Source organism: Caretta caretta, chromosome 11 (assembly GCF_965140235.1).
Source record: "Caretta caretta isolate rCarCar2 chromosome 11, rCarCar1.hap1, whole genome shotgun sequence".
NCBI classification, from domain to species: Eukaryota; Metazoa; Chordata; order Testudines; family Cheloniidae; genus Caretta; species Caretta caretta.
The window spans coordinates 59,285,552-59,312,906 of NC_134216.1; the positions used below are offsets into that span (position 1 = coordinate 59,285,552).

General features: G+C 44.8%; 1 protein-coding gene across 7 annotated transcripts in view; it reads left to right on the top strand.

Annotated features, from left to right (window-relative positions):
* The window catches only part of LOC125644845 (aldehyde oxidase 2-like), a 113,223-nt gene that overhangs the window by 22,713 nt on the left and 63,155 nt on the right, over window positions 1-27,355 (top strand). For all 7 annotated transcript variants that reach the window (XM_075118054.1, XM_075118055.1, XM_075118058.1 and 4 more), the window contains 9 exons: window positions 1,610-1,690; window positions 9,573-9,717; window positions 11,397-11,489; window positions 14,132-14,283; window positions 15,487-15,580; window positions 17,784-17,893; window positions 22,271-22,455; window positions 23,940-24,102; window positions 25,260-25,352. In XM_075118054.1, the coding sequence (XP_074974155.1) occupies window positions 1,610-1,690; window positions 9,573-9,717; window positions 11,397-11,489; window positions 14,132-14,283; window positions 15,487-15,580; window positions 17,784-17,893; window positions 22,271-22,455; window positions 23,940-24,102; window positions 25,260-25,352 (1,116 nt within the window). The remainder of the gene's footprint in view (window positions 1-1,609; window positions 1,691-9,572; window positions 9,718-11,396; window positions 11,490-14,131; window positions 14,284-15,486; window positions 15,581-17,783; window positions 17,894-22,270; window positions 22,456-23,939; window positions 24,103-25,259; window positions 25,353-27,355) is intronic.

A 27,355-nucleotide genomic window follows, 5' to 3' on the forward strand; every position in this document is an offset into this window, starting at 1 on the left:
GGGCTGGTTTGCAGCTTATAACCAGGACCCATTCATTCTCTTCTACCATTGAAGATAATTGAATTTCCATAATTGTGTGGTTTTAATGAGGCTTTAATTCAAGAATAATGTCTGGAGAGGCAGAGAGAAGCAACCAGTGCTGGGGATGCAGTGCATCCAGAGCTTCACCCCACTGTAAGCTCCTTCCCAAAAGCTCACAGGATCCATATTCTCCAGAGGATTGTTGCTCTGAAGCGCAGGGCTTTGCAGAGAAGGGATAACCCAAAGTGAGTAAAATAGAGCTGATTTTTATGGTGTCCTCTTCTAATTCCGCTCCTGCTGAATTTGGCACAAGCACTGAGCAGCTCCATTCAGAGGAGAAAAATTACCCCAGGAAATTAAGAACCTGTCATTTTCAGACCTGTTCAGCGTGAACCAAATATTAGAGTGATGCAAACAATGAGGGAGGAACACTGAACCTGCCCAACCCACCTCTATTCAGACCTGTCAAACCCAACCCAGCCTTACAGATTCCAATAGCAACACTGCATTGTGGGTACTGTGTTGTGAATGCAAAGGTCATGATATTGAGCCATGCTGCCTGCGAGGAACATAACCCTGCTGTGCAAGTAATGACGATACCTAGCTCTTTTCAACAGCAGAGCTCAAAGTGCGTCAAAACTCTCGTTTATTCAGCCTCACAATGCACCTGTGGGCAAGAAGTGCTTATAGTCCCATTTTTGCTGATAGGGAACCGAGTCACAGACAGGCTGAGTGATTTGGCAAAAGTTGCACAGGGAGGCTGTGGTAGAGGAAGGAATTGAGCCCTCATTGCCCATGTCCCAGACTAGTACCCAAACCACTGCAACATCCTAAGTAGTTTAGGTTTGTTGAAAGCCAAATCTGGCTGGGTTTGCCTACCCTGGATATGTAACCGCTCTAGGAGATCCAGATCTTCCACAAGGCCAAATTTCAGAGCCAGTGCAGCGGTACCTGCTTTTGACCTATGACTGGGATGGATACAGACCAGTAGATTTAAGGTCAATGTTGTAATGAAACTTTTTTCAGGAGTTATAATTTTCTCTTTTCTAAAAACACAAGATGTCCAGTAAATCTTGTGTCACCCAAAAGATTGCTGTTTTGTTTGTTGTCATCTTGGATTTACCCATCAATCTATTTGACAGACATGGACTGGGAGATTATATTAATTCTGCAGTGTCTGTGTTTTTCCAGTGAGTCTCATACACCCACCACACCTGGCTCTGATGGCCTCCAGGGCACACTACAAGGGCTAGTTGTTGTCTTGAGAATACTCCTTTCAGAGAATGGGGCAGGTGCTGGAGGTGGATTTAGGAGCTGATGGCTGGAAAAATCCTTTCTGGCATTGGGTCAATTTGTAAATGGTTTTGTTTCATTATTTATTTATGAGAATAGATTTATTTTTAGGAAATTAACTAAAGAATTATTGAATTATTGAATTATTTAATGTGCTGGTACCTGTAGCAGTTAAAAAACTAAATGACATGTAGCCAAAGAGTCTTTCCAGAAAAGTGTAACATACTCTTGACGCGCACATTCTGTTTTTTTCTCCTTCAAGTAAATATTCAAATGAAACTTTGTTTCCTTTCAGATGCATTCTGATCTCTGCAATCCTGAAGAATTCCAGCCTGTAGACCCAACCCAGGAGTTTATCTTTCCTCCTGAACTAATGGTAGGAAGTGTTTTTCTTTCCTGATTTGTCCCCATTTACATGCAAATGTTGTGAATGATCCAGCATTCAGGTTTACAACATGATAGAAGTCTGAAATGGAAAAGATTGTTGGACTAAATTCATCCTCAGTGGAAGGTGACTGAGTCACACCAAGGATAGAGTGTCATCCAGTCCACTGCCCTGCCAGTGCAGGAATGTACCTTAGAGTGAATTTCCTGTCTAGGTCACCTAGGCTATGTCTGCACTACCACCATAAGTCGACCTACGCTACACAACTCCAGCTACGTGAATAAGATAGCTGGAGTCAACGTACCTTAGGTCAAGTTACCATGGGCCTATACCACAGGGGGTCGACGGAAGAAACTCTCCTCAACTTACCTTACTCTTCTCGTCAGGGGTAGAGTACAGGGGTCGACTGGAGAGCAATCTGCTCTTGATTCGGCGGGTCTTCACTGGACCCGCTAAATCGACCACTGGTGGATCGATCTCAGAGCGTCGATCCCAGGTGTAGTGTAGATGTAGCCTTAGAAATGACAGTGGGCTCCACTACGTCCCTTGGGAGTTCATTCCACAGCCTAACAATCTCATAACCTAGAAGTTTTTCTTTGTATTCAGTTTAGCTTATCTGTTCTCAACATCATTGCATTATGTCAAGCCCCTTCTGAAAAACTCGGCTTTGGGGAGCCACCGAGGAGTTGCAAGTGCCCACGAGGTGTGTACAGGATAGTAACAGTCATGAAGTTACTACATAGCCCTTTGTTACACTGTAAACTCTGGGGTGAAAATTTCCACACAGCAATCTCATCCTATACACACAAGAGTCTTTATCGAACCCAGTTTGATTAACGTCATTGTGGCTGTGTTTAAGCTGTAGGGAGCCAAATCGTAATTAGAGAGCTGCTGAGAGGGACAGGAGAGAGAGGAGTCCGAGTTCCAGGGCAGAGCTGTGGTGCAGATTCTCCAGCCTCTTGAAGTACCACTTCCCCTAAGAGCTGAGCTGCGAAGGATGGCAGAAACGGACAGATGGGTAGGGAAGATAGAATCACAGAAATGTAGGACTGGAAGGGACCTTGATAGGTCATCTAGTCTAGTCCCCTGCACTGAGGCAGGACCAAGTATTATCTGACCCATCCCTGCAGGTATTTGTCTAACCTGTTCTTTAGAACATCCAATGACAGAGATTCCACAACCTCCCCCTGTACTTTGTTCCAGTGCTTAACAGCTCTGACAGTTAGGACGTTTTTCATAATGTCCAACCTAAATCTCCCTTGCTGCAATTTAAGCCCATTACTCCTTGTCCTGTCCTCAGTGGTTAAGGAGAATAATAGATGCAATGTGTGCGGGCAGTGCAGAAGCAGCAGGATGGCGTAGGCAGTGAGCTACTCCTTCCCTTCCCTCTTCTGGTTCCTGGTGGGTCCCGGTGACCTCAGTTGTGGTTTGTTTGTTTTTACTCAACCAGTGGGGTGCTCCCTTGCCACCCACTTCTGGGTCATGAGCCACTTAGGCCTGGTCTGTTGCAGGTCCATGGTAAAGGCAGAGGAGCAAAGGGAAGGAAGAGAGGGGTTTATTGGAGGGCCATGGAGAAGAACTAGGAGCTATTGGAGGGTCTCAGAGGGATGGAAGAAAGCCAGGAGGGAGGAAGTTTAGGCCATGCTGGGAGTCAGAAGAGAGAAGGGGAAAATTGGAAGAGCAAAGGAGGAGTGTCCACACCTAAATCAGTCTGCGCAGGCACAAAGTAGTTAGGATTGCCTTAGTTCAGAGGAGAGGTGAAACTTTAGCTCAGTTGGGGTGGATGGCTCTTGTTTCAAATCCCAGAAGTTGTTTGTTTGTTAATTGCTTAAAATGTTCCCAGACTCTGGGCTAGTCTACACTGGCAACGCTAAACCACCTCCACAAGGGGCGTAGCTAGCAGCGCTAGGAGTGTGGCTGGTGGATTATCTACACTGGCACTTTACAGCGCTGAAACTTGCTGCACTCAGGGGGGTGTTTTTTCACCGCCCTGAGCGAGAAAGTTGCAGCGCTGTACGTTGCCAGTGTAGACAAGTGCAAAGTCTGAATGTCGGAGTCAACAACCATTTCATGTACACAAATATTCACTTTGGGCCTGCCAGGCTCAGGTGTATTGTTTGATTTGTTCCAGCATTACAGAGGTGATTAACCATTATAAGGTTGGTTTGGTTTTTAAACCAGTTGATCCACAATGCATAGCTTGTTTGCTTTTTTTAATTGCCTTCGACTGTAGAGCATATATTAAGCAAGAGAAGTGGTTCTCAAACTTTTGTACTGGGGGACCCCTTTCACACAGCAAGCCTCTGAGTGCGACCCCCCCCTTATAAATTAAAAACACATTTTTTATATTTAACACTATTACAAATGCTGGAGGCGGAGTGGGGTTTGCGGGTGGAGGCTGACAGCTCACGACGCCCCATGTAATAATCTTGTGACCCCCTGAAGGGTCAAGGCCAAGACAATAACAGGGTTCAAAAAGGAACTAGATAAGTTCATGGAGGATAGGTCCATCAATGGCTATTAGCCAAGATGGGCAGCGATGGTGTCCCTAACCTCTGTATGCCAGAAGCTGGGAATAGGTGACGAGATGGATCACTTGATGATTACCTGTTCTGTTCATTCCCTCTGGGGCACCTGGCATTGTCCACTGTGGGAAGATAGGACACTGGGCTAGATGGACCTTTGGTCTGATCCAGTATGGCCATTCTTATGACCACCAGTTTGAGAACCCCTGAGCAAGAGGCACCTGTGTGGCCTTAACCTGATATGATACGTGTCCGGGCTAGTCTACACTTAAAACGCTGCAACTGCCCTGTTGCAGCTGTGCCACTGTAGCACTTCAGTGTAGACATCAGCTATTCCAATCGGAGGAATTCTACTGTTGGAATAGGCAATTCACCTCCCCAAGAGGTTTTTCACTCCCTGAGCGAAGTAGTTATGCCAGTCTAATTTTCCTGCTGCTCCCTGGCCTGTCTTTGAAAGGCATGTGCCTGAAAATGCAAGGGTTAAATGGACCACACCTAAAAAGAGAATAGTTCACAGTCAGCATTCACAATTTGATTGAAGGGTCTTAGCTGCAGTCAGTTTGGCTCCTTGCTCAAAAAATCCCTCGGCAAGCTAGGGAGTGGTTGAACTGCCATTCAGGATGGGGTATGTAAAGTATGTATATGACCTTGTAAAATGTGAAACCCATTAATCAGACAGAAATACAAATCCTCATAAACTGTGCAAGGACATGAAATTGACTAATGTTTTGTCTACATGATGGGGTAATGCACTCTACGGGGGTGTGATTTCTAAAGCACTTCGTTAATGCACATCACTTTAATGGGTGCTTTAGAAATCACACCCCCATAGTGAATATTACCCCTCCATGTAGACAAGTCCCACCTGAGTAACAGATTGGCCTGTGCATGTGTCCCTGGCATGAGGAGTGGCAGAGTCAGTAGCAAAAAGAACATGAGTACTTGTGGCACCTTAGAGACTAACAAATTTATTTGAGCATAAACAGTAGCAGTTGTTATGGGTTAGATTAAATCTTGTTGTTATGGGTCAGGCATGAGCACCAATTTACATTCAGAATAAATGTAAAGAAACCATTGTAACTAGTTTCAGAGTAACAGCCGTGTTAGTCTGTATTCGCAAAAAGAACAGGAGTACTTATGGCACCTTAGAGACTAACCAATTTATTTGAGCATAAGCTTTCGTGAGCTACAGCTCACTTCAAATAAATTGGTTAGTCTCTAAGGTGCCACAAGTCCTCCTTTTCTCATTGTAACTAGGTGTCTAAAACAATAGCAGTAGCACACCCAAGACATAGTGTGATGGAAACACAGATATGAACGAAGGAGTTTTAAATACAGGGGTTGGGGCTTTGACAGGTGGTGGAACTGGTTTTGGTTGGTGTCCATGAGAAACACAGCCTGAACAAGCTGGCTGAACGAGTTTTGTACTGTGAGTGAGAAAGCTGTCTCCTGTTTTTGCTTCCTCCTACATTCAGAAAAGCAAGACTTGATACACTCCTTGCAAATAAATAAGATTGAATCAAAGAAACTACAGGCCCATTGGAAAAAGCTACAGGGTCTCCAGCTTTGACTAGGCACTCAGTTCAAAAAGGGGCAATGAAAAAATCTTTCACATATTGTAGAGACTATATCAGATCAGAGCAGCAGCTCTGACCTTCTTGGATTGTGTCCAGCTACTACCTGATTTTTTCATATGCCAGGTGAGATTGTGGCATGTGAGGCAGGAAATTCTAATTGCCCACAGAAACCAGATTTTGACAGGCACTCTCCTGTCCACTAGGCCTCCCTGCCTCCTTCCTGTATTAGATAAAATGGCTCTCTCTGTGGGGTGTAGATATGGCTACACAGTGAAAGGTCACTATGTATACTAATATGCAGCCCATGATATGTTTTATTATCTTGATCTTTCTAACTTTCCACCTTGTGGACTCATCATGGGATCAAGGAGTTAAGCTGGCTCTTCCTTTGTATGTAGCAATGTCAGTTATAATGATTCTGGAGGCAACTCTAGGCCCTTGCTTCCACCTGTACAACCACAAGTGTAACCCTTCTGCCCGTCAGAGTTGGCAGCAACAAGGGCCGGGTTCAATATCTAGGGGTTCCATTCCAATAACACAATGCAAACCGGCTCGAGCCCCCACCCAGTGACCTGGGACAAATATATACCACCCCCGCTGGGCGCCTCCAAGAGGCAATACTTCCCCTCTCGCAAGCACATAGTCTGAGTGTAGCAAAAGCCTTTTAATAACAGAGAGAAACAATGTGGCATTATGTTGGGGAAACACCACCAACAGGATTCATAACACAACCCATGAGCAAAAAAAAAAAAGAACCCACCCCAGGCAAATTGGGGCATGCCCTTTTCCCTTTGGTTCTTGAGTCCAACAACCCCAAATCACCCAAAGTCCCAAAAGTCCAATGCCCCAAAAGTCTCTGTCCCTGGTCAGGGCAGCCCCAGAGTTCGAAAGTTTATCTGCGGAGCTTTACCTCCCAACCTGGGTGGAAATGGGACGGGGGTAAGAGGCACCTTACGTGATCTGAAGCTGACTGCCCCATAGCTCCATAGCGGCACTCCGCTCCGCCAGCCGCCCCACAAACTCCTTCGCTCAGCTGCACTCCGCTCCGCCAGCCGCCCCACGAACTCCTTCGCTCCGCTCCACTCTGCCAGCCGCCCCACGAGCTCCTTCACTCAGCTGCGCTCTGCTCCGCCAGCCGCTCCACGAACTCCTTCACTCAGCTCCACGGCCCACAAGCCGCTTCTGCCATCCACACACTGCTCCGCATCGAACTGCTTCACCAGCCGTCCCGCAAACTGCTCCACAATATATCTTCAGGCTCCCCCACTACTTAACACAACACTCAGTGATTTCAGCTCTTAGGTGAATTCAGCTTGTAGTAGGGAAGCCCCAGTGCTGGTGCACTGTCAGCCCAAAGTGAGCTCAGCAGCCTATAACTAGACTTCTAATGAAATCAAAATTAGCTCTGATATTCCACAGTGGAGAGAGGAGGAAGTGCAATTAGCATGTAAGGCCCTCACCAAGGGGCCCATGCCACCAAGTATTAATACTTGTCCCCAGCCTCTCTCCATTCACACAGTTTTGGAACCCATGACCCTTGCCTAGCGAGTGCTACTTAGTTGATGGTGAATCCCTCCATCATAACAAAAGGCCACGTACAGTTCCAAGCACAGTTCCCATAATCAGGGTAATAACAATTTATTCTTCCTGCCCCAATAACAGAGACACTGGGGACCCCACAGCAGCCAAAGTGACCATTTGGGCAGCTATGGTCTCATTCTAGGTGGGGTGGGTGTGCCTATGCAAATGAGATCGGCCCCTGAAGTTCTTTTCCACAACTTGCCACACCTCACCACCAGATGTCAGGGTGGAGCTCATCCTGACACTGCTTACACAAGGACTTCAAATTATGCTCCACAGTGGTGGCTCTCCATCTTTCCAGACTACTGTACCCCTTTCAGGAGTCTGATTTGTCTTGCGTATCCCCAAGGTTCACCTCACTTAAAAACTACTTGTTTATAAAATCAGACATAAAAATACAGAAGGGTCACAGCACACTGTTATTGAAAAATTGCTTATTTTCTCATTTTTACCATATAATTATAAAATAAATGAATCTGAACATAAATATTATACTTACATGTCAGTGTATAGTATATAGAGCAGTATAAACAAGTCATTGTCTGTATGAAATTTTAGTTTGTACTGACTTCACCAGTGCTTTTTATGTAGCCCGTTGTAAAACTAGGCAAATATCTAGGTGAGTTGATGTACCCCCTGGAAGACTTCTACAAACCCAGGGCTGGTGCAACCACTAGGCTAACTAGGCAGTCGCCTAGGGTGCCAAGTGGTTGGGGGCAGCCAAAAGTGCACTCCGGGGAGGCGGTGGAGTGGAGGTGAGCTGGGGCAGCAGGGCACGGGGAGGGCTACCTGCAGCAAGAAACGGGGACAGGGGAGGTGCGCAGGGGCACCCAGCTCACCTGTGCTCCACTGCCTCCCCGGAGTGTGGTTTTGGCTGCCCCCAACCACTTGGAGCCCTAGGCGACCGCCTAGTTTGCCTAGTGGTTGCACCAGCCCTGGGTTTGCAGAGGTCTTCCAGGGGGCACATCAACTCATCTAGATATTTGACTAGTTTTACAATGGGCTACATAAAAAGCTAAACAGCTGATTGGCGCCACAAGCCTGGGAGGTGGGAGAAGCGGAGTGGCGGCAGCATGCTCGTGGAGGAGGTGGAGCAGAGGTGAGCTGGGGTGGGGAGCTGCCGCACGGCTCCCCAGGCAGGGGGGCGGGGGCTGGGAGCTGCCGCGGTGCGGGGGTGTCCCTCAAGTGGGGGGGGGCGGGGCGGGTGCAAGGTGGAAGTTTCGCCTAGGGCGTGAAACATCCTTGCACTGGCCCTGTGCATAGCCCCAGGGGTACATGTACCCCTGGTTTAGAACCACTGCTCCATAGCACACCTGTGCAGCCCCACTGTCTCCAAAGGAGTTGCTCAGGTGTAACAGAACTGGAAATTAGTAAACAATTCCATTGATGTGCAAAATGGACAAGAATCCAGCTCACTCCCTCTCGGCTGTGTTGACTCATCATGTTTAACAGGACTAAAAAGCAACACAAAATGATGATAGTCAAAGTCAGATTTGTCTTTGAATACTAATAGATCAGCTTAGTAAGACTGTGACTTTTCATATAGTCACTTTTCAGAGCAGAACCTCATTGGAACTGAAATTGTCCCTTGGGGACCCTAAGCCAATGATAATTCACCTGATGAATTTTTCTGGCATTCTCTTGTCAGGTGTGACTGAAGCTAAACCTTGCTGAAATTCAGTCATATTTGGAAAGGAGGGCATCAGTCAGCGCGTAGCACACTGAACAACAATGGCGTACATTTTGCTAAAGATACCAGACCAAAGCCTTTCTATTATGTAAAGCTCCAGGGGAAATTTAATGCCCAGGGAGAGAAGGTGACAAAAACCTCAGTTCTTAAGATGTAATCGCTTTGCTTTGGTTGGTCACTGGTCAACCATAATGGAGGGAGCCTTTGCTAGCGATTAAAGTAGGAGACTGTACGTCAAGACACTTAGGTTCTGTACTACCTACTCGTTATGCTGCCCCAGGCAAGTCACTTATTCTCTTTGTGCCTCAGTTTCCCTATCTGTAACATGGGGATAATTAAACATACCATTGTAAAGCTTGATGGGAATCTCAGATTAAAGAAACTATTTAAGTACAGGGTATTATTATCGGTTATTTTAAAGTGTTTTGTTCTACTTTACACTGGTAGACAAATACCTTTGTTAGCCCTGGAGTGCTTAACCTCTGTAATTTCCCCTACAGAGAATGGCTCAAGAACAGCAAAAAAGAACTCTGGTTTTCCATGGGGAAAGAACAACATGGATTTCTCCCACTAACCTCAGGGAACTTCTGGAGCTGAAGGCCATGTACCCCAAAGCACCTCTCGTTGTAGGGAACACCAGTGTGGGTATGGAGGGTCTGAGGGCCTCTTGTCATTGTTACTATCCAGTTGAAGTTAATGGAAGTTGCAAGTGCTCAGCACTCCTGAAAATCAGGCCTTTGGTGCCTCAAACTGGGCATCCAAAGATAGGTACCCAAAATTAGAGGCTCCTTTTGAATATTCAGGTCTGGATAACTTACCCCAGTTCACATGGCACATCAGTGACACAAATGGGACTAGAACCCTGATCTACTGATTCCATGGTCAGATGTCTATGCCCCTCCCACTGACTTCAGTGAGATGGCTTGCATGGAGTAATGACCATTCACATAAGTAAGAGTCTGCAGGATTAGGCCTTCAGTTAGACAGAACACTACAAGGATGACAAAGGACATGGTCCACATTGAAAGGACAAGGGTAGGAACTTCTATGCATCTTACTGGGTTTCTCAATATTATAGATAGATTTTATTGTTATGGTGTTATAATTTGAGGGAGTAAAGTCAAGAGAGCAGTAGCAGAGAAGAGATCAGGATGGGAAAGCTGATGGAATGAGGGAGTCTTGAGAAAGGCTTGGGAGAGAGCATTTCAAGTGTAGGTGTGTAGTGCACAGGGGAGAGTATTTCAGAGGTACTACTGGGGTGGGAGTGTAGGGTCTGAACCCCTTCCTTCCCAGGGGAAGTGGTGCGAGTGGGTAGAATAAGAGCATGTCTCATTAAATGGAATTCCAGACTGAGCTGTTATCTGTGAATTTGTTTACATTGTGAGAGTGAAACTGAGTCCAAAAAGATTGAGAGACTTTAATTTTCAGATCCCCCTGTGCTCATCAACAACAGAAACTTTACTGCATTTTTATTTATTAATATAGCACCCATAAAGGTGACCACAGCACTTCACAAACCGCTAAAATGGTGGGTTCTTGGGAGCTTGCAATATAGTCTAAAGGTCTGATCCAGTGCCCAGTGAAATCAAAGTCCACTGATTTCTGTGGGCATCAGTCAAGCCCTAAATTAGCTGCATGGCAGGGCTGGGCATGGAGGATGAGGGAGGAGGTTAGCATATTACTACATATATGCACAGCTTGTTAACTCCTTTTTTAAAATATATTAGGTGGGAGGTCAGTGATGGGTGTTGCAGGCATAGGAGGTAATGTGGGAATAGGCATAGAGATGCTGGTGGGAGAAGGAAACAGAAGAGTTATGCAGCTGAGCTGAGTTGGTGGAGTGCAAGATGGAAGCAGGAAGTAATGGGAGACTAGGGAAGAGATGGAGGCAGGAGTACAATTCTGTGGGGTTCTAAAGCTGAGGTGAGGAATCTGAATGTGATATGGAAGGAGACAGGAAACAAGTGCAGGGAACTGAGGAGCTTTGCAGAGCACTAGGAGATACTTTTGCTGGCAGCATATTGATTAGACCTGAGGGGTACAGCATGAAAAGCAGAGAGTGCAGAGGGGAGGAAAGTGAGGACCATAGAATGGGAGAGGCAGCAGGATGGAGACTTTGAGATATTGGACAGGAAGAACCAGCAGGATTTTGCAACTGCTTGGCTATGGGAAGAATACAGGGAGTGTAATCCCATGTGACACTAAGGTCACAAGCCCTGGTGGCAGGAAGGATGGGGGTATGTTTAGTTCTTTAGATACATTCACAGTTCTGGAAATCTAAAACACCTGTTTTCTTCAATCTCATTATAATTTTCTATCTTCAGGACTTGAGATGAAACTTGATGGTGTTCATCATCCAGTTATCATCCATCCCACTAGGATTCCAGCTCTGCATGTTGTGAGTAATACAAACAAGGGTAAGTCCTCGATTTGCCTAAAAATCCTGGAGTTATGTGTTGTTAGACACCATAAATGATGAGAATCTTTGATTCACATGTACATGGAACGTTTTATTCTCCAGTAGTGCTCAGTACACTAAGACCACTATCCAGTCTGTCAGCCTACCTGCCATATGGAGAGAACAGGATGGGGAGGTTCAAATTCTGAGACTCTGCTGCCATAAATTTCTTTGTTCAAACCATCTTTCACTCATTGTTCTGCAGGAGAGGAGAATGTGGGAGGGTCCTGAGTCTGATATAGTTTTTTCTGTTGGTAGAAATCACAAGGTTCTTTCATTGTTAGTCTGGCAATGTCTACAATCTATATGGAGATGCTCATGCGTAGATCTTTGATCCAATATGCCAAAAGATTTTCTTTGAAACCACTGAGCCCTGGTCTACACTAGGACTTCAGGTCGAATTTAGCAGCTTTAAATCGATGTGAACCTGCACCTGTCCACACGATGAAGCCCTTTATTTCGACTTAAAGGGCTCTTAAAATCCATTTCCTTACTCCACCCCGACAAGTGGATTAGCACTTAAATCGGCCTTGCTGGGTCGAATTTGGGGTACTGTGGACACAATTTGACGGTATTGGCCTCCAGGAGCTATCCCAGAGTGCTCCATTGTGACTGCTCTGGACAGCACTCTCAACTCAGATGCACGATTGTTTGCCGTTGCTCTGACGCAGGGAGGGGTGACTGACGACACAGCTCACAGGGTTGGCTTACAGGGAGCTAAAATCAACAGGGGGCTGGCTTTACATCAAGGAGTATTTCAGGCAGGACTTCACGGAGGGTTCCAATAAGAAATGGTGCACCTAAGTTATCGTTCTTATTGGAACAGGGAGGTTAGTCTGGCCTCTGATTGATACATGGCTAGATTTACCTCGCTGCACCTTCTCTGTAAGTGACTGCAGTGTGACCTAGAGGATTGAGTCCCCTAGACTGGGGGTGGGGGAGGGGGGTTGCAAATGAGTACAAAACAAATCTGGTCTATTTCTTGTTTTGATCCACTCCATCTATCTTTTACATCTTTGGCTGGCAGCAGACGGTGCAGAAGGACTGCATGCCATCCACATCTCATGGCTGCTCGGCAGACGATGGTACAATAGGACTGCTAGCCATCCTCATCTCTTGCCTGCCCAGCAGAAGATGATGCAATAGGACTGCTAGCAATCCGTATCACCTGCCTGCTCACCATAAGATGGTTCAATAGGACTGACTGCAAGACTAAAGAGAATGACTTGATCAAGTCACTCCAAATTTAGTCCCTGCGCCCATGTCTGCCCAGGCACTCCTGATTGACCTCACACAGGCGACCAGGAGCACCTCGGACATGACGATGACGGCTACCAGTCCTATTGCACCATCTGCTGCCACAAGGCAATGGGTTGCTGCTGCTGTGTAGCTATGCAGTACCGCGTCTGCCAGCACCCAGGAGACATACGGTGACAGTGAGCTGAGCGGGCTCCATGCTTGCCGTGGTATGGCGTCTGCACAGGTAACTCAGGAAAAAAGGCGCGAAACGATTGTCTGCCCTTGCTTTCACGGAGGGAAGGAGGGAACGGGGGCCTGACAATATGTACCCAGAACCACCCGCGACAATGTTTTAGCCCCATCAGGCATTGGGATCTCAACCCAGAATTCCAATGGGCAGCGGAGACTGCGGGAACTGTGGGATAGCTACCCACAGTGCAACGCTCCGTAAGTCAACTCTAGCCTCGGTACTGTGGAAGCACTCCGCCGAGTTAATGCACTTAGAGCATTTTCTGTGGGGACACACACACTCGAATATATAAAACCGATTTCTAAAAAACCGACTTCTATAAATTCGACCTAATTTCGTAGTGTAGACATACCCTGAGCCAAGTTCTCAGTTGGTCCAAGCCAGCATAGTTCCATGGATGCTGATTTACACCAGCTGAGGATCTGGTCCGTTATGTCACATCTTAATATGTAACATGGAATTGAATCTGTAGCAAAAGTATGTGATGCACTAATTTTTCCTGGAGGCACTGGACAGAGCTGTTCATAAAAATCTGTTGCAAATGATTGTTTCCCTATTTGCGTTTCACTTAGCTCTGGAATTGACATTGAATAGTACTGATGGATGAATTGAAATTATAAGTATTTGTAAATCACTACACCACACACGTTCACACAACTGTCCATTTAATTGTCACCTTTTATCGAGGTCCACATTAGAGGATGCCTTTAATGAAAGAAGGGCTTTTTACAACCACTGTAAGCTTCCAAAATGCGGCTACAGATCTCTACTGACACAGAGCCTGATCCAACATCCATTGAAATCAATGGCATTGTTTCCATTGACTGAAATGGGTTCTGGGTCAGGCCCATGGGGCCAAATTCTGGAGTCTTTCAACAGTTTTTACTCCATCCTTAGCCCTACTCAGTCAGACTGCTATTTGCCTCATGGGAATTCGCTTGAATAAAGATCTCAATGTCTGGCCCAAAGAAGATTACCCTGTAGATTTGTGTGCGTGAAATATACCTAATAAAAGCTGACTATAGAAGCAACGTTTCCGTGATCAGGTTGTACAGTTGTGATCATTTAAAGTGCGATGTTCCTATTTCACTATTACAATAATTGTGTTTCAGGACTAGTGATAGGTGCTGCCTGCTCTCTGGCCCAACTCAGAGACGTCCTGATGAAAGTAGTCCTGGAGCTTCCAGAGGAGAAGACAAAGATTTTCCGTGCTCTCTTGCAGCAGCTGAAAACCCTAGCTGGAGAACAGATCAGGAGTTTGGCTGTATGTTTTCAATGATTATAGTAAACAGGCCAGCACTGAAAGTATATATCTATGATCTTCACCTATAAATCTGTAAAGCTCGTTTAGAAGAGAGCTGGCTGTCTCTGAGGCTTGACTGGCATCTCAGAGCCTTTCCATTTAGGTAACCAGTTCAAAACCAGTCCATGCTGGTAATGACTAAAAGACATTATTATCTGATAGCTTATGTGAACTAAATTGGGGCTTTTTGTCATTACCAATGGACCGGTCTCAACATCTCAGTAATTGGCAGCACCCTTATTGGCAAAGAAGCCAAGGACTGAATAGGTATGAAGTTATCTTTGTCCCTCCAGAATGGGGTTTAAGTACATAGCCATCCAGGGCCTTTCACATGGCACTTCTGACCATAGGTGCTGAAAAAAAATAGCAGGTGCTTAGCACCCACTGGCAGCCAGCTCTCCCTCCGCCCCCAGCACCGCCCGCCCACCAGCGGCCCCAGTGGTCAACGCCTGCTCCCTCCCAGAGCCTCCTGCTGCTGTGATCAGCTGTTCTGCAGCGAGCAAGAGGCGCTGGGGGGAGAAGGAGGAGCAGGTATGGGGCACACTTGGGGTGAAGGGGGTGGAACTGGGTGGGAAGAGGTGGGGCAGGAGGGGGGCCTTGGGAAACGGAGTGGGGGCAGGGCCTGGGGCGGAGTGGGGGTTGAGCACCCCTGGGGAAAGGAGGAAGCCAGCGCTTGTGTCAGCTACTACTGAAATGCACAAATAATAGCAGAGTTTACCAGATAAGCAGTAATATATTTGCCCACTTGCTGTGTGGAAGCTCAGAATCAAGACATCCTTTGCTTCTCCTCATGTTGAAAGGCTTTGCATCGTTGCCTCTGACCCCACCCTTCCATTTTTCTTTAAAACTCAGTTGCCCTAGTTCTTTTGTGGCCCCTCTCCTCTGGCTGAAGGAGTGGCCATTTCTCTATTTTTGGGCAGGTCACCTACCCAAGGCCATGTTGGTGTCTTTCGGCTGTGGTTATAGGTCAGGACCTTCCATGAGCTGTAAATTAAAATGAGAGGGAAATTATCATTTAGAAAAGTTTGAATATGAAACTTCAATTAAGTTTGAACAATAAATTACCTTAACTTCTTAATATCCCTAAAAATGAGATCATGTTTTAGATCAATATTGCTATATCTGGAAAAGACAGCAATTAAAATAGCCTCTTTTTTGTTAAAGTCCTTAGGTGGACATATTGTAAGTAGAGGTTCAACTTGGGATCTGAACCCTGTCCTAGCAGTTGGCAACTCTGTCCTCAGTCTAGCATCAAAAGGTAAGATTCAGCATCTCTCTGTTATGCATCTGTGCCAGACCTGCAGGGCATCACTGTAGTGCACAATTAGCAGTACAAGTGACGGGTATCTTCACTTGTTTCCTCCAGTGGTTAGTGTGAGCATTGGTAGACACAGAACAAAATTATTTTGGTGCTTTCCTGTGATTGTCACTGGCAAAAAGTGTTAGCTAATGCAGGCTGCTACGTTCCTTCCTGCTGCCAGGTGCAGAAGGGAACAAAACTGGCAGTGCTGTGAAAGTGAGGTGGAGGGGCAAGGCAGAGAAAGATGTCCATGTGGTATCAACAACCTCCCCACATTGCTACAGTGCCAGCAGCTCCCCTGCAAAAGTCAGACTGGTCACCTTTATCCTACAGTTTCTTACACCCTCCCAGTGGTTGATTTTGCTGCTAATGTCTCACCCAGCCTGACATATACCTTATTTTCATACATTTTGAGCACCCACTACTCCTACTGAAGTCACTGGGATTATGCAGGGGAGAGGGGTCAGCACCTCTTAAAATCAAACCCAAAGTATTTCATGCTGGCACCTAAAATCAATGGTCATTTTGAAAATCTTGGCCTTAATGAGTAGCAGCTTTGAACCAAAAATGTTCCGGGATAATTCTTCTGCTCATTGTGAAGTCAGATAATTTCTGCCTTTAAAGCTTACTGCACGTTAACTGTTTAATGTCCTAAATGTTTTTGTTTAAAGCTTTTGAGTAAAAAGAGGAGAGCTACTTAATCAGCTTACTAATTCGTCTGTCTATTACAGGCACTAAAATCAGCAGTATTCAACATCATACATACAGCATAGTGTTATTAGCATTTATTATTTGTATAGCACCAAAGTGCATGCTACTTAACAGGGACAACAAAGACAAGTGGAGAGTTTACAGCCTAAGACCAGATCCTGAAACATGCTGACCACACTCCCTTGACTTCCATGGAAATGGAGAACTTTAGTTTAGACCAGGGCAAGCGATTTGCATGCCCCAGAAAAAAATGGCAGCCCCTGGTCCGAACAAGCATGTAGGATGCCATTTTGTTCTACAAAATAGTGTCCTCCAGACAGCGTGACCTCACATGCACTGCCTGGAAGACACCATTTCTGGACTATGAGACATGCATGTGTATAATTGAATACACAAGGCATGTGCTGCAGGGAGGAACAAGGTAAGCAGAGGTAAGTTAGCGGTGGCCACTGGCCAAGTTCCATTAAACTTATATATAGGAGAAAATAGTAATTCATTGAGCACTCTATAGAGAAATTATATGCACACTAAAATTGCCATTTTAAACAAAGCCCTTAGATAATTACATACATAATTAATTTATTTGAAATGTTATTGTTTTCTAAAACAAGAAATCTATTTAACTATTAAGATATTTAAAAACAAGATGTCCCCCCTACTGTTTTCACTTAGTTATTATGCCTGAATCTTTTCCTGTTTTAAGTGAATCCTTGAAAATTGCCTTTTTTATATATGCTTCTCTTTCACTTGTTCTGCTGTTTGGTACCATATACTCTCTCACCAGCCATTTCTTTGTAAAAGCCTATGGCATAAAGTTCCAAACAGATTGCTGTATAACGCTCAATTTGGAATCATGAGTCTCATTAATGGCAAAACAAAAGTGCAGAGAAGTAAAGAGAATATCAAATACACCTGGCAGTTGTTCACAGTGATCACTGTTACCTACCTTTTCCTCTCCACTGCTATCCTACAGCTTAGACCAAGCCAGAGCAAACTCCCACAGCAAATGTAGAATGGAATACACAAGGCATGCAAATATACAGTCGCATCGTCTGCGATAGACCAGAGCTAGCAATTTATTTGGTTTTTTAATAGCAGTGTTCCGATTTTAGAAAATAAAACTTTTCCTCTGTCATCTAAAAAGTTGTTGCATACCTTGCTAAAAATGTCACTGCATGCCACTGAGTTTAGAGCTGGTGAAATCATTCATTGTGAAGGATTTGTTACAGACTTGAGCGCTTTTTTCTTTTTGTGAATCTGTATTTGAATATTTATGGGAAAATTTTTGCAGGATCAGTGTCATTCCTGGAAACCTAAATACTAGAGTATGAATGTAGGATGTATTTTCTAGTATACTTTTCTTTCACAGATTAGATGATTTGCATCTGCGAAGTGCAGACTTTCCTTTCACACTCCACATTCTCTAACAAACTACACTTCTCTCCAACAGATGGAACACGACAGATTCCTTTAAATGATGAGTTTCTTGCTGGATATGAAAATGCAGATCTTAAGACAAAAGAAATCGTAGTCTCGGTTCTCATCCCATACTCTAAGAAGGTAAAGGCTCTGGGGTCCCTTCTTGGCTGCTTTTAACAGGGTGTGCTATACGTAATGTTACAGAACCTTGGGGAACAAAAGGGAAATAATTTTAATATGCACTGCAAGAACTTCAGTACCAACGTCACCTGTGGACAGATCCTGCAGATGTTTATGACACAGTTAATCCTTATGAGCAGTACCACAGACTTCAGTGGGGTTACCAGGGCTGGCCTTAGGGAAAATGGCACCCTGGCCTCCATGGGCGCAGCACACCCCCTCCCACACTGCTCCTAGCCCCTGTGGGTGTCCCTCCATTCCCGCTGGCCTCAGCAGGCCACTCCCCCTGTCCCCGCCAGAACTCTGCTCCTCCGTGCACACCTAAAGGGCTATGTGGAGAGCGAGGAGCAACATCAGGGCTCCCTGCATTCAGGTCACTTTCCCCACCTGAACTGTGTAAGGGGAGGGCAAGAGAGCAGCAGAAAAATCCACACCCCTGAGCAACATAGTTATACCTACCTAACCACACACACATGGGTAGACAGCGCTATGTCGATGGGAGAGCGTCTTCACTAAAAAGAAGCTGTAGCACTGAACAGGAGAAGCAGAACATCCCTAAAAGTGTGGGGGGGGCCACTGCTGCCCAAACCATGGCCCCGCCCTCTGCGCTGCCCCTTCCCCCGAGCCCTCGCACCATCACTTCCCCCGAGGCCCCACTCGCTTCCCTCCACCCCCTGCCCCTTGTCTCTCCCTTACAGCCAGTGGAAAATGGGAGGACCATGACCCCCAGACCCTCCCTGTTCCAGCGCCCCAGTCACTGAACATGAAGACAATCCCTAAGTCTCTGCTTTCTAGGGGTAGTGTTATGTCCTCCCAGATATAGTAGCTTGCATTTTGCCAAGCTGAAACTCATTTGATCATCTGTCCACATTTCTAATCGCTGGGTCTCTTTATGTTATTTCTCTCTCCTATAATATGTGCGCAGGCATCCCCCCTCAGTACTGTAGCAGCACAGGATGCCCCATTAATCCCAGTGACGAGGTAATACTGGTACCACGTCCCCCTCCCACCTGGTGATTAATAACTTGCTCTCTGCAGTCCTGTTGATTTCATTGATTTCAGTGTAAGGTAGATCACTATGAGCGAGGGTGACGGAATCTGGCCCTAACGAGTTAGGGGAAGGGAAATTGTGGTATTAGCAACTGTAGCGTTATCCGATGTCCCTCTAGTGGATATGGAGAAAACTGCAGAAGAAACCCAGATACAAGTGGGAGTGATTCAGATTCAGACAGACATGGAAATGGCCAAGGGAGTCTTGGCCAGTGCTGACACTGTAGGATCTGCCCAGGCTAAAAAGAGAAAGCAAGGAGACACCTATCATGCTGTCTGGAGTGCCTCACAACTGTGAGTGCCTGTCTCAGGGCAGATTGTCAAAAACAGGGAAGACACCCCAAACTGGTGGTGTGTTCTGTGATTAGATTTCACCAAGCCGATAACAGATGTGAACTCCTGGATCACTATAACAGTCTTCGCAAAAAGAAAAAGAGTACTTGTGGCACCTTAGAGACTAACCAATTTATTTGAGCATGAGCTTTCGTGAGCTAGAGCTCACTTCATCGGATGCATACCGTGGAAACTGCAGAAGACATTATATACACACAGAGACCATGAAACAATACCTCCTCCCACCCCACTGTCCTGCTGGTAATAGCTTATCTAAAGTGATCATCAAGTTGGGCCATTTCCAGTCTTAACATTCAGTCACAGAGAGTCCCCTTAGACTCTCCAGTCTATCTTGCCACCCAGACAAACTGGACTTAGTAATAAATGGTCACTTGCACCAAAAATCACACCACATTCAGGTTGCTTCCAGTCCCAAGAGACCAGTCACTTACATCAAATCAGTTGGTACTCTAGATCTTACACCAAAGACAACACCTGTAGCCAGTCCTGTAATAAACTATCTAAAGGGTTATTAACTAGGAAAAATAAATTAGAGTTTATAGGTTAAAGCAAGCAAACATATACATATAAATGAGTTACCATCCAAATCCTAAGAGTGACAGAGTTGTAGTGATCTGTCAATTCAAAGTGTCTTTCAGGGCAGACCCAGGGGGCAGACCCTAGGGATCTCTGGCTTCAATTTCGTGTCTCTAGACCTGTCAGAGTTCAAACAGCCAAAAAAAATCAAAAATTTTCCTGTGACTTTGTTTCATTTCCTTCATTCAGCTTCCAAATCCACAGGATGAGTTTCCTTGCATGTAGCATTTCCCAGGTTCGATAGGGCCATTAACCAATCCTTTGTATTGTGAAGTTCCTTGATGGGCCATCTGATTTTGATAGTCCTTCTGGATGGTTGAGGCAGGACGATTCCCATGCCTAGATTCACAAGTTCAGAGAAAACATTTTCAAAGTTATAAAGCAAAACTTTACATATTTTCTTATAGCATGGAATACAGACATTACAAGTGAGATTAATGCGTGGAGCAACTTATAACCATTTCATGGAGTCTACACGCGAAATAAATTCTTATGAGACTAATACCTGTTCTTAGCATAACTGACATACAGGTCACAGTGTCACCACCTCATCTGCCTCAAAGTAGCTGTCTTTTGAAGCATGGTGAAGTGAGCGTGTCAGCACTGTGGTGATGAATGTAATATAAGTGCTGAGTTAAAGGCTGGCTGGCCCAGGCAGATTTCTTGTAAAAAAGCCCCAAACTCTGTAAACTCAGTATCTGCACTCTACACTGAATCTGGTAGACCAGCAGCACTTCTTCTGTTCAGAAATTCTGAATCCCAGCAGTGATTATGGTTGGAAATTAATGAACTGGAGGAGAATTTGGAAGGGGATTATAAACCAGGCCCCTCCAAAGAGGGGAAGGGAAGATAAAAAAGCAAAACTGCAGTGTCTCCCTGGAAGTTATACCATGGAAATCTCAGAAACATTGAGAGAGCCATTCCCACCTGAGATCAGAAGGGAACGGAGACATTGGAGACTAACATTGCTGTCTGACTGAAACGATCGCTCACACCTGAAAGCTAAAGCAAACAGTCAATAATAACACTGATAGGATGGTGAACTTCATCAGCCTCACCACAGAAAATGAATCTATGGCCATGGAGACCTGATTTGGCCACAATTCCTCAAGGGGGATAGGATCCTACTTCTTGAACAGTCCCATTGAAATCAATTGCCCATTCACCAAATAAGGTGCTGCTTAGAGTGAGCAGGGTATCAGATTATTTGCAAGAAAGGAAAGAAAGCGAAGGGCTGCTGGTGTGTGGATGGAGGCACAGATGCTGTTTTTGTAGCTCATATTCTCACTCTCATTTATGCCCATTGTTTGTTGTTGCTTTTTCGGTTTCTGGCAGCTTGGGGTAAATATTGCCCAGGTGATATGTGTGAGCATGAAACATGCTGAGAAAATCTTCCAGCTGTAAAAGGACTCATCTCTGGCCATGTAATCCTGAGACTCAAATTTCATGTGGGCACCAGAAATTGAGAGATGGGTCTGAGTCCCATCAAATACTAATAGCGATGGATTTAAATCTTGGATCTGGATTTCAAACAGCCCAAAGTTCTGGGATTATTCAGCTCTAGAGGCTTGGCCAGGGCCCATCTCTGACTCTGGAAGGGGCATATTTAAAACCTACACTTCAGGAGGAGTTTCTGTAACCCAGTGGGGATCCACAGGGAACATGATTTGTTACAGCACCCAGCTACAGAGCATTGGCTCATCAGCTCCATGATTTTAGCTCTGGAGGGCCCCCAGTTGACTCCCCAGTATGTGGAACAGCCAAGAAGATAGCCATCACATATCCTCAGGCTGAGTATGGAAGAAGCTACTATGTTAATTTAGAGCAAGTGGATTTGGCTTCCAAACAAATCAGAACTGGGCTTCTGAACAATTCAGAATTGGCTGTGGCCAGCAGCTTCCTCTTTAATCTCTGGCTCTGTGGCATGACATATAGAAATCTCGTTGTTAAAAACCAGTGAGCAAAATCAGGTCCTTTGGGACAGCACGGCCACCTGGTTTTGTGCTGGAAGCAAACTTCAGTAACAATAATGCACCAGTCACATTGGAAGTGACTTGTGCAAAAACTGTTGGTCCAGCACTTTAGAGTAGGTGCTTCTGACAAAACATTGAACCATTGTGGAAATCTTTAGTTTGTCATATCAGCCTGTCAGTAGGCATATCACAAGCATATCCTCCGGGACATGTCAGACCATCACTAGTCAGTACTTGGAAGAAATATAGAAAGTTAACTACATCACTGTATAATTTGAGAAAAAATGTTCTTTTTCTTTCTTCGGGTCACTTGTGATTAATTAAGACTCAGAATAGAGTCAGTTTCTGCCAGTGATGGAATTCCTCCTTGCTTTCTTTTGATCAGGATGACTTTGTGTCAGCATTCCGACAGGCTGAGCGCCGGAAAAATGCTTTATCAGTTGTGAATTCTGGAATGAGAGTCCTTTTCAAACCAAGCACCGACATCATTATGGACCTGAATATTTTATATGGAGGCATTGGGCCTACCACAGTCAGTGCAAGGAAATCCTGCCAGAGGCTCATAGGGAGGTACTGTATGACAGAAATGTAGTGGGCTCTATAAACCCTTGGTTCTGTCAAATTCTGCTGATGGAGACCGAAATGTAGAGATCACAGCTGTTGCACGTCTCACCCACAGCCCCCACTGTCCAGAAAGTGGGCAGCAATAACAATGAAGTGGGAATATCCAAGATGCTCCATCCTGATACAACTTATGCCGTGGCAACCCCTCCCAGAGGTTCTCCTGTGAAGCTCCAATTCAAAGATAAAGTTCCCTTCTCCTGGTGGAACACGAACACCCATTGCCAGGGGTGAAGGAATTTGCCAGCACAGTAGCCTCTGCTGGAACATGGGTGCAGTTTACACCTCACTGTCTCAGAAGTGGTGAATTTAACCCAATCAGTTTTAAATGACAATAAGTGATCTTATTAAAAACTGGATGACTGCATGTTTTCTATGTAATTAATGTAGTGTGTGTAGTAGTACGTATAATGAAACCTAATCTGACGTAAATGTGTATGATGCTGCAGAGCAGCACTATAAAGAAGGGCTTAAGAAATCAATGTTGCTAATTAGAGTGGGTTGAAAAATTACATCAAATAATCCTGACAATTTCCAACTTGTTTTTGTTCAGATGGATTTTGAAATTAACCTTTTTTCGGTTGGTTGGTTGTGCTTTAAACAATTTCTGTTCCTTTTTTTTAAATCAACATTTTTCATTTTTGGAAAATTAATATTTTTTTCAAAATGACATTTCAGTTTTGAAAGTGAAATGAAAGTGAAAATTTTTTACCAGTGTAAACTGGTTAAAATTGGCAGTCAAAAAAAATATACACACCAATAAATGAAAAACAATGACCAAAGTAACATGTCCATTGAAAATTTTCAAAAAATCAAAGTTTTCCTGAACATTTCTATTTTCTAAAAAGGGTCTATGTTTCATGAGAAAAAAAACATTGGAATGAAAAATTTCAAGCAGCTCTACTGCTAATACACTATGATATAAATGGTTACCAATTAGTTGGAAACAAATAAGACATGTCTATGCTGCAATAAAACACCCGTGACTGGCCCATGTCAGTTGACTCGGGCTCACAGGGTTCAGGCAGTGCAGTTATAAAATTGTGGTGTAAACGTTCAGACTTGGGCTGGAATTGAAGCTCTGGGACCCCATGATGGGGGAGGGTCCCAGAGCCCAGGCTGCAATGTAAGGCTGAATGTCTACACTGCAGTTTTATAGCTCCAAAGCCTGAGCCCCACGAGCCTGAGTCCACTGACACAGGCCAACCATTGGTGTTTTATTGCAGTGTAGACTTATCCTCAGTGGTCATCTTATTAAGGCTTGATTGCTGCAATCCTTACATACACATAATTCCTGCTGAAATCTAAAGGTACAAAAGAACTGCAAGATCAGGCCCACATGAATTAAACTTTTGTTACTCAACACTTTGGCTTTAGCTGCAGTTTAGAATTATAAATAAGTGTGTGTGTGTGCATGTCTGTTTCTCCACCAGGCAATGGAATGAGCAGATGCTGGATGAAGCTTGCAAACTGGTGCTTGGAGAAATTTCTCTCTCCCCCTCAGCTCCAGGTGGGAAGGTGGAATACAGAAGAACTCTGCTTGTCAGCTTCCTTTTCAAGTTCTACCTGGAAGTGTTGTATGGATTAAATAAAATGGTAAGTGGTTTCCCTCTAGGTTTGGACAAACTGACTTTTTTCTTGGAAAGGCTATTCCCAATGTTTATTACTAGGTGCTCAGATCTCATGGTGATGGCTGCAGGCTAACTGAATGACTGGACTGATACATCCTTTACTGAATGCAGATTGTGCCCATACTCAACTCCTGCCGCAAGCTCGGTTATTATACCATGCTAAAGAGCCCTGTTAGGCTAAAATATTTGCTCATAGTTAGAGTTTAACATGTTCTCAGGGAAGTGCCAGGCCTTTCATTGCCTGATGATGGACTTCCTTTAGCTGTAACAAAATGTGAGGGCTGTGACAGCACATTTACATTTATAAATAATGTTGCTTCTTTGAGATGGGCAGGTGGATGTTTTAAATACTAGATAGCCTGAGCAGAGCACATAACATGGAGAAATGGTCTGAAATCACCAACAGGGGAGCCTTGCATAGCTGCATCAGGCTGTCTATGAAAACATCCAGAGCAATGATGCAGTAAGGTACACCAATGTACACTCTGGCTGCCAAACAGCAAGAGTGCAAAGCTCAAAGGTTCAAAGATCAGAAGATAACCACAATGAACCCATGTGATTTAATTCCAGCCTGAAATGTACCCAGAACCCATTCTCAGTACATGATCCTAATGCCTTCTTGTGAACTATCCCACATACCATCATGTCCTGAAAGGATCAGGAATACACCTATAGGGGAGATGGTCAATGTTGCACTCCTTGTTTGCCAATTAGTTTCAAATCTGACCCTGTCACTCTTTTTCCAGCAACCCCTTCCAGACAATGGACTACCCTCCAAGGACTGTGGGTTTTGGTGGGATGGGTTGGATTTTTTATGTCAGGTGACCCAGCTCACATTAAACGTTGTCTATAGTTTTACCACCTGTGTAAACTCTCCGACACTTTAAAAGGTGCCTGCTATGGCAAGGAAGTATGTAACAGAATAGAATGTTTGTGACTCTCATTTGCCCAGAATGCTATTCCACCTCACAACTATTTCACATCAGTGCTGGTGTTTGAGCTGCAGGAGCAAACTGGAAATCTGCTTCTTTAACATTTCTGTTTTTCAAAATTTGTAAATGGAAAATTTAGCTTTAAAAGCCGTGATATGACATTAGGGTTGCTAAATTGCCTTCCTTTCAGTATCCAGCTAAGTATCCTGACTTATCAAAGAAGAACATGAGTGCCCTAGGAGCATTTCACAGCAAAGCACCCCAGGGTATGCAAACATACCAGGTCAGTGAAGTTGCTTTCATAGAAAACTATGCCAGCTGTGAATTGTGACTGTCACATGCTGTCCTTAATGAGCATTATGCCTTCTGGTTTTTCATTCTAACTCTCCACTTACTGCATTGTCTCCTTGTATTTATGTCACCTTGTATTTAGGTGTCATACTCAGAGTACCTTTCCCAGACCTGAAGAAGAGTTCTATGAAGCTTGAAAGCCTGTGTCTTTCACCAACAGAAGTTGGTCTAATAAAGGATATTAACTCACCCCCTTGTCTCTTTCGTATCCTGGGACCAACACGGCTACAACAACACTGTGTTGCCTCTATGTCTTTTCAAAGGTTGTTTGCAGTGGTATTGTAGCCATGTTGGTCCTAGGATATGAGAGAGACAAGGTGGGTGAGGTAATGCCTTTCATTGGATCAACTTCTGTTGGTGAAAGAGACAAGCTTTCAAGTTACACAGTGCACAAAGTGAGTAACTTCTTGTAACAGTGGAGAAATGTCTGCAGATTTTGCATCCGTTGTTCTGGCAGGGTGTGGTGCTGCTTTGAGTTGGTTGGTCCTGGTCTGTATGGAGGCTGGCTCTGAGGATGAGCTTGGGAGGTTGTTTGAAGGCCAGAAGAGGGGGGTTTGGGAAATATTTATTTCAGGATACGGTTCCCATTGAGCATAGGTGCCAACATCCCTGCTTTTCCCTGGGTGCTCAACCTGCCTTCTGCCTCCAGCCCCACCCCTTCCATACGGCCCCACCTGCATTCCAACCCCTTCCCCAAATCCCAGCCCCCATCTCTTCCCCAAGTGTGCCATGTTCCCGCTCCTCCCCCCTCTCTCCCAGCACGCTGCCAAACAGCTGTTTGGTGGCAGCTGGACGGGAAGCACTGGGAGGAGGTAGGCAGAGGAGCAGGGATGCAGCGCACTTAGGGGAGGAGGAGGAGGAAGAGGTGGGGCAGGGGGAGCTTGGCTGCCAGTGGGTGCACAAAAGCTAATTTTTTTCATTGTCATTGAGATTTTCAACAGAAAATGTCATGTTTTTGTCTGAAAACCAAAAGTGCTGAAAACTAACCCTTTTTTCACTTTTCAGCCCAAAGTCAGCAGTTTTAAGCACTCTTTTTCAGCTGAAAATGTTTGCTTCCAGGTTTCTCATGAAAAATTGAAAATTTTTGAGAAAAGCTAATAATTTTTGTGGAAGTTTCATTTAGTCAAAAATACAGTGTTCCATAGAAAAAAGTTTTGACAGTAAATCTTTAACCATCTCTCATAGCTGGGTTGTTTCAGGCTATGTCAAGTGTATCACTGTATACAATGTGGTTGTAGCTGTGTTGGTCTCCGCTTATTAGAGAGACAAGGTGGGTGAGGTAATATCTTTTACTGGACCAACTTCTGCTGGTGAGAGAGACATGCTTTTGAGACAAGCTCTTCAGGTCTCTGTGTAACCTCAAAGGCGTGTCTCTCTCACCAGCAGAAGTTGGTTCAGTAAAAGATATCACCTCACTCACCTTGTCTCTCTCAGGGAAGTGCCTTAGCAGCTCAGCAGCAAAGAGCACCAGAGCTGTATACTGACTAAGGTTGCAATTACAGGCACCCACATTTTCAATGCTATTGATTCAGGACTCTGAAATGGCAGAAGGGAAGGTTGACCAGAATTTAATTAGTAGAAACCTGAATGAGAGCAGTTTTGTTAGGCTAATCTATACAAGAACATAACATAAGAACAGCAAACTTAGGCTATTGCTAGATTTAAAAAGAGCAAATATAATAACTAAGCATCAAGAATGGTTTTCTTGAGGTCCAGCTTAATGGTTACAAGCAAAACAAAAGCATTTGGGGGTTAGCACAAGCCATAAAGAAATAAAAGAAAAGCCTAATTGCATCTTCCTAGACATTTCCTGATCTACTTACATATCTGGGGTTTTCAATTAGTAGTTTCTAGATATGATACTGATGATTTTTCATACCTGGCTTAAAGCTTTTTACAGCATAGTTTCAGCCCTGTCCCTGCTCTCCGGGAGAA